Below are 12,697 nucleotides of genomic sequence, written 5' to 3' on the forward strand. Positions count from 1 at the left end.
TCCACAAATTAAACATATCCATATAAATCCTGCCAATGATTCAGAATTGTACAATAGCTACAGTACTCATGGATATAAACAGTTGTTGACATCTTCCCCACTTTAAAGGCATAACATCAAACCATCTGTCGTTGACTCCTGCAGGGTTTACTTTAATGATCATTGTATCATGTACAATAGCAAACTTTGAAGGGAAAATACAATGCTTGGTTCTTGTAAGCTGCCAGTAGACAAATAAAATATTTCATAATTTACTGAGGTTGTAAAACCTCAAGGGTCTAAAATAATGTTCCTCATTCCTCCTAAGTAGTAAAGAACATGCGCAACATCCTTTTAGCAATTTATGATGATGGACTTGTAAAGATTATCTCTGTGACTTTAAAGCAAACATATTACACAACACTAAGATTATCAAATACCATTAAGTACCTTATTGTTTGTTTGATATTTAACTTTTATAGTTTCTGTTTTTAGTTTTTAGTTTTAAAGCTTGATTCTTTTTCTTGACATCTAAGACAAGTTTTCATAATGTGACGCATTTGAAAAAGATCATAGCATAGAACTCAGCTGTATTAATAATACAATTAATAATACAATTCTATTTTACTATATAACAGCCTACTGAAGGTTCCTTTAAACCTGACAAACTAAAGACACATCTCAAAAATTCCAAATTTTATTTCATCAAATAAAGCCCTCCTTAAAAAAAAAAAAAAAATAGAGAATGAAAGAGAAACAAGATAATTTGTTGGCTTCTTAACTAAAAACACTTAGGGCTTGAATTTATCACCCATCATCACTCCTACCCCTCTTATAAGAGTCTCTGGCTAATAAGAGGTAATATTTATGACTCCACCGAAAAGGGTTTATCAGTACAGGTCAGTGGGAGAAAATAAAAGACTGACAAAAACTCCTTCCAAGGGAATGGGTTATATACTTTGATGTTTGATAATATTCTTAAGGTTTAAGGTGACCTCCACTGACCACTCAATGACCACAAAATTCTGCTAATTCTTTCAACACAATCCAGACTTCAATGTGGGGGATTACCTCCATTTCTGTGCATTTTTTATTCCAAAGAAACTAACAAGGATTAATTCCAAACTCCCAACAGTCATCATGACAGCTTACCCATATTTTGTAGGTGGTTCAAAATAGTGAACAACAAAATTATCCTTTGATGGATCTCCTTTTAGATCGTAATGACTTCTATTCAGATTCTTAAATGACCAATTAATTACTTAACCCACTATCAATATTAGCCTTAATAAAAGACCGGATTATGGGTTATCCTTCAAACACGTTTTATCACAAGCAATAAGGCCACAACTCACAACGGCTTGCATTAATTTTTTGCCACTTGGCATAGTTTCTTGCCTCATAAATGCTTTCTTAAACAATTTTAAGTCCTCAAACAAAAAATAAATAGTGCCACAGAATGGTATGAATTTGAAACTAAGAAAAAGACAGGAAAAAGCAACAACTAACTGGCATGAATATTCATGAGGAATGATTCATACCTGACTGCCTTTTCACAAGATTTCAGACAGAAGCCAACGACAAAGAAAAAGATTGACCAGGTAGTATACTGTACTTTCCTTTCTTAAACCCACCCATACGAAACACTTGTGGTATTCAACTACAGTAAAATAAAAAACTAACTGTAACTGCTAATTAGTTGTACTGTGCAATAAACATTACATATATTGTTCTGATTTTACTCTTCTTATTCTTACTTTACTGCTGTAGGCCCTTGCAGAAACATTAAAGTGGTATTTAACACAAGCAAGATCAAGCAACATACGTGTACCAGCTGTTACTATAAATATTGTTAATAATCAATTGTTCTGTAACCTGGTTCACTTATAAAAACACTGTGCACAATTACTTAAAGTAACGGATATGTTACAACTTGATATCATTCTCCATACTATACTGTAGCTACAGTCTAAATCTTACAGTCAGGAGTCTAGAAGAGTGTCAGTATTGAAGGAAATTAACTAAACTTAACAGGACATACTGTAGAATAGTGGCTAGATTCACTAACCTGCCTCCACACAACAACTGAACTCTCATTCCACCATGTCTCATCTGGTAACCATTTAGACCAGACTCTTACCTTATAGTGATGGACCTTTTCTGGTCTATTGCCATCTTTCTCATTTCTATAAAGCCTACCCTCCATTTTTCATGAAAATAGAAAATGCAAGAGCAGAGAAACTCAAAATTACAGACAGAGCAGTTAAATCACTATAAATCTAATCAGTTTTATTCTTTAATATAAAAAATCCAAAAGTAAATACCAAAAAAAAAGATGCTTAGAACTTCATGGGAAGACAAACATTTGTGGGAATCTTTGAGAACATACAAAGCCAAAAAAGGAAGTTTCCTATAAGAAACCAAAACACACATTACTTTGATAAAATCAATGGCAACAACATTGTTTATTTGAATAGCATTTGCCCAAATATCATAGCTCAAAGAACTGCTGAATATTCATGAAGTGACAGTGACTTTATTGATACAGGTGAAGTGTGAGTCACACTATATTATTCTACTTGAAAATGCACAAAACTCTCCAAAAGCTATCCAAACAAACCAATCTCTGACAGGTTGGATTCAAAATCAAGTTATAACTTCCACGGAAGGCAAGTTTAAGTTGAGAATAATTCGCTCACTTAGACGTCAAGTTTAACACTCCCCTAAGGGCATGCTGTTAATCTGGGACAATGAATGTTATCACAGACTCGATTACGATCGTTACAACACCTCCCAAAATTGCCCACAGGTTCTTTGCTCGGGATATGGTACTTTTGTTGAAAGCTTTCCAAGATTCAAGCTGAATGATAACTTAAAAGATAAGGATAAAAATCCAATTTGGTGTGAAGTTTTTGGTTTGTGACACACATTTTATCATTTGTGCCTAGGGAGACAATTCTGTTACACCAACCTGTACCATTTGGAAGTGCTGATATCAAACTGAAGATACCAATCCTTCACAAAGACACAATTCGCTCACACTTGTAATTCCTTTACAGATCTTGAGAACTACTGTAAATGTTTGTAATACACCAGCATAAATAACAATCAGTTCTATGAAGACATAATACTTCATCTTTGTTCTATACAGAGTGTCTGACAATTAGTCTTGTGGCTCCAAAGAATATATGGATTTTTTGGACAACTCTTTGTCATACTTTTCTTGTCTCATTTTGTGCACAACCAATGTAACTCTAGATACATCCCATGAGATTCATATACTGTACATGTGCAGGTGGCATTTGTATAATTTTAGGAGTCTCCAAAAGAATTAACAAGAGCATCAATGATGCAGTATCTCAATACTGGAAGTTTTAATTTTTATTCCTAATTTCAAATCTTTGCTCTGTCTCTACAATTATCAATATCAATCATGGTACAACAAATACATAACTTGCATTTTTGCTACTTTGCCACGAATAGTCTCTGCAGGTTACACTTTATCCTGCTAGTCTTGCCTTTAGCGCTCATTGCCTGTTAGTTGAAAGAACGACATTGCAAGGTTTAGTAATGTCATAGAATACCTAAGAACTTGTTTTTTATGTGGTATCCTTCATCTTAGGTCAGTCTCTGTTGGACTTTTTGGTCATATAGTTTGACGTCAATGACAATGTTCAGCCAAATTAGAAGAGGCGAACAACTCGACCATATTCTTGATGCCTGCCTTGAGAGCTAGGCCTATTGACCTACTGTATGTTACTGTAGTGGTGACTACCATCAAAACTGTGTCCATTTCTAGATATCAAAACAACCCACGTTTTTCCATCTCAATTTTTTGGACATGAAGATTTCATGGATTTATGACTTGGAAAAAAATAATGTAAAAGAAGATTACAAGTTTTTATATGCAAGTGATGGGTGGCCTCCTCTTCCCCTAATAGCCACCTCAGTTCCTCTCCATTTTGTTATTTTATTTTAATTCTTTGTACATTTGATGTCAAACATTACAGGTTCAAAAAAAAGCTAAACATACTTCATATAACCTTATACATCTTATATCCTTATAAATAAAACATAACCTTATACAATTTTTATAGTCTTATAAAAGTTGTGATGCTATGGCCGGCTTCTCTTTTATACGTACCCATCAAACAAACTTACCCTGGTCCTTCCTAGGAAAAGCTGTCTGAACACCAGTACAATGCTAATGTGGCTAGGCCTATCACTGAAAGCCTAATAGGCCTAGGCTTATATATATATTTTTTTTAAATGCACAAGGCCTACAGTAAGTAGCCTTCAGAAATACAAGAATGTGTATACGTAATTATACAAAATACATGAAGGGCAATCAAACAAACTTATCATGGCCCTTGCTCTGAAAAGCTACCTGAACACCAGTACTATCCTTAAATGGAATTCAGCAGTACATTAGCATGCAATACACTAACACCTCGCGTACCTAACTACACTAGAGAAATTGGTCGCGAGCGTAGCCATTTTCGTGTAGCTGTTATGAGTCATAGCCAATCTGCTACAAAACAGACTTGGGGGCGGGGCTTAATCATCAAAAACGGACCTTTTTACTAATAGTAGGGGCGGCAGCTCAGTGTTGTTTTAAGAAAGAAAAATCATTTAAACATCAAATAAAGCAAATAAAAGCCATAAAATGTCATATACAGGTAGTAAAATTCTTATTAATACCTACCTGTAAACAACAAATGAAAGTTTAAAATGTTAATAAAATATATAATACATAGGACCCTATCTTAGACGATACCACTGTTGAAAGACAGTTCTATTCTATTCTCTTTCATAAAACATAAGTTTTGGAGCGTGTGCAAAACAGGTTTGCCAAAGTGTTTTCAGTCCAAATTGGCCGATTTGGACATAAATCGGTGAAAAAGTCACAGAATGAGATACAATTCTGGAATAAAAAATAGTAACTTTTGTTGGTCTATATGATATATTCTTGCTCTGGAAATTCCAGAGAAAAAGAACTTTGTTTGAAGACGCTGAAAAATTTTTAAGAGAAGAGAGAGTCCCACTTACTGTTACAATATCTCTATACATGTAATGTATTGGGATAAAAACTTAGGTAGTTACAAAGAAGAAGTACTTTAAAATGAGAGATCACTAAGGCCAAACAAGAAATAAGTTCTCTCTGAGTAATTAATACACAATCAACACCAGTTGGCAGGTTCAAACAATTTACTACATAGGTGCTCTAATTATAACTTCTGCAAATATCATAACCTTACATTTTTTGGGGGGGAAAAATGGTACATATTAATTGGCACATGAATGGCTGGGATGGGAGGGATTTTTCCATGTTTCAAAAGTTAGAACTTTAAAAATATCATAATACATTTTTTTATTACATATATAATGCAGCTTGAAGCACAATACCTCTCCACAAACTGACTAAAGACATTGCACAGTATACCACCAGAGTACTGCATGATGTTTTGGTTTAACTTTAACTTCATCTGACCCAAACCTCTGACATGCCAAGGAATTTGAAAAACAAGCATATTAGACACAAGTTTCGATATGGTTGGATGGACTTCACCAATCTGTATAATGATATCATAACAAAAAAATATATATCTACATCACATGTTTAATCCCAGATTCCACAATAACAGTGATATTCATCACAACACCCTGTTCTCCATCAAGAATCCAAGGGCTTCATTTGTTTCACGCTTGAACACCAATTAATGAATTCAAATGTAGTACAATTGGCCACATGAGAGGGAGAGGTCAGATATTTTGCTCCCCGTGTAACATATTGTTTGGCATCCTCGCTATCTTCGTATAATATTAAGCCAACTTCTCAAAAAGCTTAATATCTGAAACGGCTCAGTAAAGAACCCCTTGGAGCAAGCCACTTTGTGAATAATTTTGACAGATTGAGTAATTCCTCGTAAACTTCATTTTGCCCACACAAAATATAACTAATGAATGTATTCCTACAAGCAACGATCCAACATCTCTTATACCCTGCCTGTCACAAATAATACCGAAGATGAATGCACTATGAATGAATGGTTTAACAAAAGTCAAACTAAATATTCAACAAGAAAGGAGAACGCGGAGACAATCAGGGAAATCCGTTTTTTGTCTCCTTTTCTGATTCTCGTAAATTAAAGCTGTACGGGATTACCGCTGAGATGAATGGAATCACCTTTACCCGATCCTTTAATATTTAGGAATTATGGACCCAAAAGTAATGAATGAATCATCTTCTACCTCAAGCTGATCAAAATATACAGTCAAGATCTTCTTGCCTCTGATTCAAATTTGATAAACTGGTTTGCAAAATTATTGCTGGAGGCAATCAAGCCTATACAGCTGCTGCTGCTTCAATGGTCTAGCTCTGTTTGTCTTCTATACAATGTAATTGAAGGCTGTGGATGTAACAATGCATGAGGAATGCTCCTAGCGCTTGTATATGTAAACTGTGCTGATTACGGAGTGGCAGCCACCGTTCTAATTAATTAAACCTGATCCTCCTTTGTTCTTAGTTGCACCTTTCCTTCATATATATATGAGTTTGTGTATTGGGATTGGGGGTGGGGGGTGGGGAGGGATGGGAAAGGAGAGATTAAATACATTAGTTCATTGTAAGGGGTGGGAGGAGGATGAGAAAGTCTGAGTTGGTGGCGATGAGATGTATGAGATACTGTATGAGAGATTGATGTAAGCATCTACATCAGTTTCTTGGTAATTACTTCATACATACCAGTACAGTAACTTGCACATGTATGCAATAACAGTCATGTCTATTGTATGATGGACTAGTACTGTTGACTTTCATGTCACATACTGTACTCTACACATAATTTAAGACTAACAGTAAACTGTTGCATTTTAAACCCACAGGATCATAAATAAAGTGACCAGATTGGGAGTAAAACCTGGATGAAGGGTAACACAGGAAATGACTCTTATCTTGATACCACAACATTTAGCAGACCAACTCCATATTTAGTGTGTTTGCATTTTAAATAGTCAGAAAATCAAATGATTTTGTAATATAAACTCATTAGAGAGGGCTGTTAGTGTTGACAAAGATGCCTTAAATCCTTTGCAAACTATACCTGAGCTCCATTGAACTAAACAACTATAACAGATATTATTTTCAGATGTTAACAGTAAGTACATTTCATGTACGTCTAATTTGGTAAGCAATACTGTGTACAATGCAACTTGGGATAATCTATTTGGTACATATTTAATACTTGATCAATTTGCCTTCATATGCTAGTTATTTGTTCAATAATATCCTATCAAAAGAATTCAGTATTGATGCACAGTAGCCTAGCCTTAATTTTCCTATCATGACTGACATTGAATAATAAGTTGAAAATCATTCGATCATATAAAAGCTTGTGAAAGTCAGCACAGGTGCATATACAGGTACAGTATCTAACACATTCACATTGAATCTATCTATATAGATGCATGAATTATCAATTGGAATGGCTTTTGTTCACATTGTCCTGTGTTTGAAGCATCTTGTAAGCTAGATGTTGACGGAGCCATCGTCCTAGCTGTTGACACCAAATCCTTATCATCACCTCCTGATTAAGCTCCAGTAAGTCAGCGGTAGCCAACCCTCTCTCAAATTCTGTCTTAGACAGCAATTTCATTAATTAAAGTGGCATATTGATTCTCAAAAAATAACAACTGAGTAAGATAAAATACAAACTAGCTTGGAAATGTCTAAGACAGTACAGTACAGAACGTGACAGTACTATACTGGGATTAGATAGATATACTATATATATAGAGATTACCTAGTTTGATCAAATTCCTTTTTTCATGTTCATTCTTTGAGCCATAAATTAAGAACACTATAAAAGTTCAGGAAACGTTTTCTAAATATTGGAAAATATATCAAAAATTAGGTCAAAATTACATCCCTTGCATTGTTGATACACAGAGGTTTAGTTTCAGATGGTAAAATTGATTTGATATGTTTAACTCTCCAAAGTATCAACAAATTTTACCCTTAACATTTACTTGGCTTATTCCACACAGCTCAATATCTGAACGTAACTTGGGGCTGCAGAACAACCAGAAAAAGTGCTATTAAATAAAACACATCTAGCAATTTTTAGCAAGCTTAACTTTGGGGCCAATACTGGTGACTTTTGACACTGTGTATTCCGAATGAAAGGATAGCAATTATCAGACAAAGAACCATGCAACATACAAAAACGTACAACGTACAAAAGAGAACACATGGATGGAGAGAAACATGCAATCATAAATTGTACATAAATAAAAGGATACTTATGATTTCTTCTTGAAACAGTGACAGAAGAAGGTCTCAGTAACTGAATTATCCAAGGATGATTCCAAAATCGCGAAAGATGGTTGTAAAATTATGGACGAAAGATTCGCGAAAAATTAAGTACACGTAGTCTACTTCCGGGTGGTAGATACGAAAGGAGAATTTAATGGGCGTGGCCCAGGGAGCGAGGGCGCAGTGCTATAACGTTTTCAAATGTGTAGTTAGGTAGATAGGAAAGTGCAATTGTGGAGTGAGAGACAGGTAAGAGAGGAGCGAAGTAAATCATACAAAGACTTTAATGATTCACAGGAATTTGACCAAGACGTGCAAAGTTAGGACTTTGATGCAGCAGTGAAGAACATATTACTATGTGTTAAGCTTCTTTGAGGATTATGTACAACACATCCAAGGACCCATGCCCATTTATTAGGTCTACACTGCTTCATTAATGTGTATTGCTATTCATTCATTTGATTAACATCACCACCATTACAGTAACTACTTTCTCTAGTGCTCAATATCTTCCTCTCCCAAATAACAACATTCCAAACAGAACAAGCCACAAGTTGGAAGGATCTCTAGATATATGCAAAAATGACAGGTACAATTCAAGTACATCACGATCCCATCTATTCATGCTTTAATAACGTCTCGACAGAAATACCGTAGGCTCCTTTAAAAGTAGACAGCATTTTTGACGATATCTTGAAGAGTTCAACGTTCATGGGCGGAGGAACAATTTCTCTTAGAGGCGTAAGTGACGGACAGGCAGGCAAATAAACATATATATGCCTAAGACTCAATCAGAAGCAGCTGACATGTGTGTACCATTTTCATTAAAGACATGAAGCAGACGCCCCAGCTCCGGAACCATGAGGATGAGAAGATGACGAGATGCAAATGCGACTAATCAAGTCGATAAACGGAACAACGTTGCCAACAAAATCATGCGAGACCTTCACTCACGAAGAAGAGTTAAAACTGTGAATCGTAGATGAGTGCAGATGAACAAATCTTAGGAAACTGATTAGATGATTAAACAGGCCAAAGTACTCTTGATGTTCTCTTAATTTTGACTCTTAATTCTCATCTGTCTTCATCTGCGATTCATAGAAGTTTCGAAAACAGTTTTGGTATTGAAAACGTATAATTAAAATGAATTACCTTCCTTTTTTAAATTGACTATGTACTTAGGCTGGGTGAATAACTTGATTGTAATCTTGGGTTACAATTCCTGAAAATATCCTCGTTTCACCACTTAACTGCAAGATTTTGTGCAAAACTCTGGCACTAATTAATCCACTGGAACTTATCACTGCTGAGATCTAAGGTAGTCAAATTGCTGTAGGTCTACAGGACTATGGCCTTAGTCTGTAATTGCTACATGAACCCCCTAACTTCCAAAAATCATTCATATCACTGTTATGACTGTAGTCGTGTCTCTGAGAGGAGTGTGGTGCCAGCTGCTCCTCAAATAGTCAATTTTAGGAGTTATCAAACCTATTTGAATCCTAACGTCTCAATCATGAAAATCACTTGATATCAAGTATATATGTTCAAGGCAGCTTTAATAACAGCCTAACACATAGGGTTGGCCGTGATGCAGGAATAGACCCGGAATTCAGTTTGCGCTCGTCCAACGATAGCATCAGTAGACGAGAACCTGTTTCATAAAAGGGTACGACTGATGCATGATGCAGGATATGTTCACAAGATTTGCCTGGCCTACTGTAGAATATGTGAGTTGATATACTTACCCAACAGTCCATGGGAATGGAGATGAAGGAGTAAAAACTGTTGTTGTGGCCATACCTGAAATGAAATGAAAGCAGAGAGAAAATTATATAAATAGAAGATAACATTGTATGCTCAATATCTCTGTTGTAGTTCATTGAATACAACTAACTATAAGCTATTACAGTTTTTGTACTGTTTTTTTTTTTTCTTTGCAAACTAAAAATATTTTAGCAAACATAAGGCCATGGTGTAGTACCACCATATACAGTACCTCTATTCCTTCAACCAAAAGGCTAAGATACTTACAAGTAAGGTTGTTTATCTCCCAGTCACTCCTGCCCCAGCCCCGGCCTCCACCCCAGACATAAATTATTGGTCAGTATGAAGTTGTATTCCAAACAGTTAAGTTGTTTCTTTCTAAGTACTACTATTATGAAGAGATGGAAACATGTAGACGGATGTAAAACTAATCCCTTCACAAATATTGCATTTCAGGTAGTGGCTAACTTTTAATCACTCCAGATAGAGGCTGGGCACAAAAACCACACAACTGGATGATCACTGTCATCCCCAGTGATCTAACAGTGAGACTGTTAGTGTATGTCTGTGACAATGTTACGTCAAGTGAGTTTACAAGGAGTCTCTTTGAAAGGGAATATACTGTAGATACTACACATGATCCAGTTAAAAGGATTGTCTGGTAGCCCTAAGAAGTTACCTTAAAAAACGATAAATAATTTTCCAAACATGTTGTCAAAGTATGAGAACGCTAATGTTGCCTTTGACAGAGAATCAATGTTTTAATTGTTAAGGATGGACACTTCAAATATGATTTGAACAGCAACGAACGTGACGTCATTTTCGCAAATGCAGATTGCGACATAACCCACGCTCGTACAGTACCTACAGTACCTACAGTAATCACAACAAAAACCGCTTTTGTATACAGATAAATTTCTTCCTTAATTTTCGGTGAAATTTCTTATAAATTAGGTAAGTTTTCCAAAACTCCTTAAGCTGCTATATAGTAGATTGGTGGTTTAGTGGTCTTTGTGTAACACAAGATAAGTTTGATCAGCAGACTCTTCGTTGTGTACACATCGCGCTATCCAGCTCCATCGCGAAGAATGTTCGCATGTAGGCTACTCTAACGTTTACAATCGGACAGTTCTGCGAAGCCTAAGCTTCTCGGTACTACATTCTGCTCTGACATCGTTTCCGCCAAGTTTCATCTTTCGGTGTTCCAAATACTTTCAAGTTTCCTTTTACTGTACAGTTGATCCGTGAATTTTGTTTCAGCGATTTCGAAGATCAGTTTATGAACTGTGGTTTGAGTGTGAGAGTGTATTATGTGCATCACTAAGTATGTATACCAACTTGGCATGGTAGGCTGTATTTGTTCGCGATATGTACGTAATACATAATAGGCATTCACCTGTGCGTGTACACACGAGAGTGCTAACTTCAAGTTGCTGGATTTGCCTATTTGCCTGCACTACGTCAATCACCAAATTGATGCGTTCGAACAAACGGTGCTTTTGGTGAGAAACTGGTGAATTTGAAAACCAGATTTCTACAAGAAGAAAACGTCGAATGGGCACAAATTTTACATGGTTAGAAAGAGAAAAATAAGAACTACAAGGAAATGTATCAACATCTTCCACCAGACAATTCCTTTAAGGATTGGTGATAGGTCTACCTGTACTATGTACTGTTGACACAAGTTACAGGTAGCGGCTAAGTACAGTAGATATCCCTTCTTCATATTAGCCTGCCTTTACACATTGGCACAAGTGAATTTTTAATGAACAGAATAGGGAAATTGTATACAGTAGCTTCAATCTACTGTACTCAAGATTCTAAATTAATATTTCAACAATCTCATCTGTTTACTACTATTTTATTACAGGTAGTGGGCTACAACAGTATGCACATGCTTTTCCCTTTTTTTCCCTTTTAGCTTCAAGTGAAAAGCCATTAAAGATTTAATTTATAGAACAGAATAGAGGTAAATTCACAGTTGGTATTTGAGGCTACATATATCTGCGCAGTCTCTGTTGAGGTACTACAGTAGCTGTAAGTGCAATGTATTGGTGCAGTAAGAAGTACAATGTAGGAAACACTGACCTCAATTGAGAGGTCATCAAAGGCCAGAAATGGTCAAACCTACAGTGGCTAATCACTGACAATAATAGAAGTATATAGTAAGGTGCACACCTGGCTGAAATTGGCCATTGGGAAGGGGCCAATTAAAGGGAAATTTTGTTTTTATTCTATATTAAAATACGCCATCCTTGAACAGAGAAAGTTCAAATTGCTAAACAGTAAGAGTATGTAACCTTTCTATGTTTACAGTAGTTGTTTCTTTCTTCAGACTATATTAAATACAATGACCCTCTGCTAAGAAAGTTTAGAATCTTTGTATTATGGCATAATAACATTCAGAAACATTCATGGTGAATATTCAGTCTTGCTTTGTCCTCTTCTTCTCTTAGTTAAATATATATTTATTTCAAAGTCATTTTTGCAAGTGTCCTCTTACTGTAGAATACTAAAAGCCCAAAGGAGCAGAAGTTTCAAAATGTAAATTCTCAGGAAACTAAGTTGTGTACTGTACTTCCATATGTAATGTTCCTGACTGTACATACTGAAATTATTGATAATATTAAACAGAACACC

The 12,697-nt window shown here is 35.6% G+C and overlaps 1 protein-coding gene across 3 annotated transcripts in view; it reads right to left on the reverse strand.

The window, feature by feature from the left end:
* The window catches only part of LOC139982454 (inactive tyrosine-protein kinase transmembrane receptor ROR1-like), a 102,562-nt gene that overhangs the window by 54,204 nt on the left and 35,661 nt on the right, over positions 1-12,697 (reverse strand). For 2 of the 3 annotated variants that reach the window (XM_071995348.1, XM_071995370.1), the window contains exon 2: positions 10,039-10,093. In XM_071995348.1, the coding sequence (XP_071851449.1) occupies positions 10,039-10,093 (55 nt within the window). Of the gene's footprint in view, positions 1-4,366; positions 4,418-10,038; positions 10,094-12,697 lie in introns of those variants that run through there. The other variant, XM_071995362.1, reaches the window with a different exon arrangement.

This window comes from Apostichopus japonicus, chromosome 2 (genome assembly GCF_037975245.1).
Source record: "Apostichopus japonicus isolate 1M-3 chromosome 2, ASM3797524v1, whole genome shotgun sequence".
Lineage (NCBI taxonomy): Eukaryota > Metazoa > Echinodermata > Holothuroidea > Aspidochirotida > Stichopodidae > Apostichopus > Apostichopus japonicus.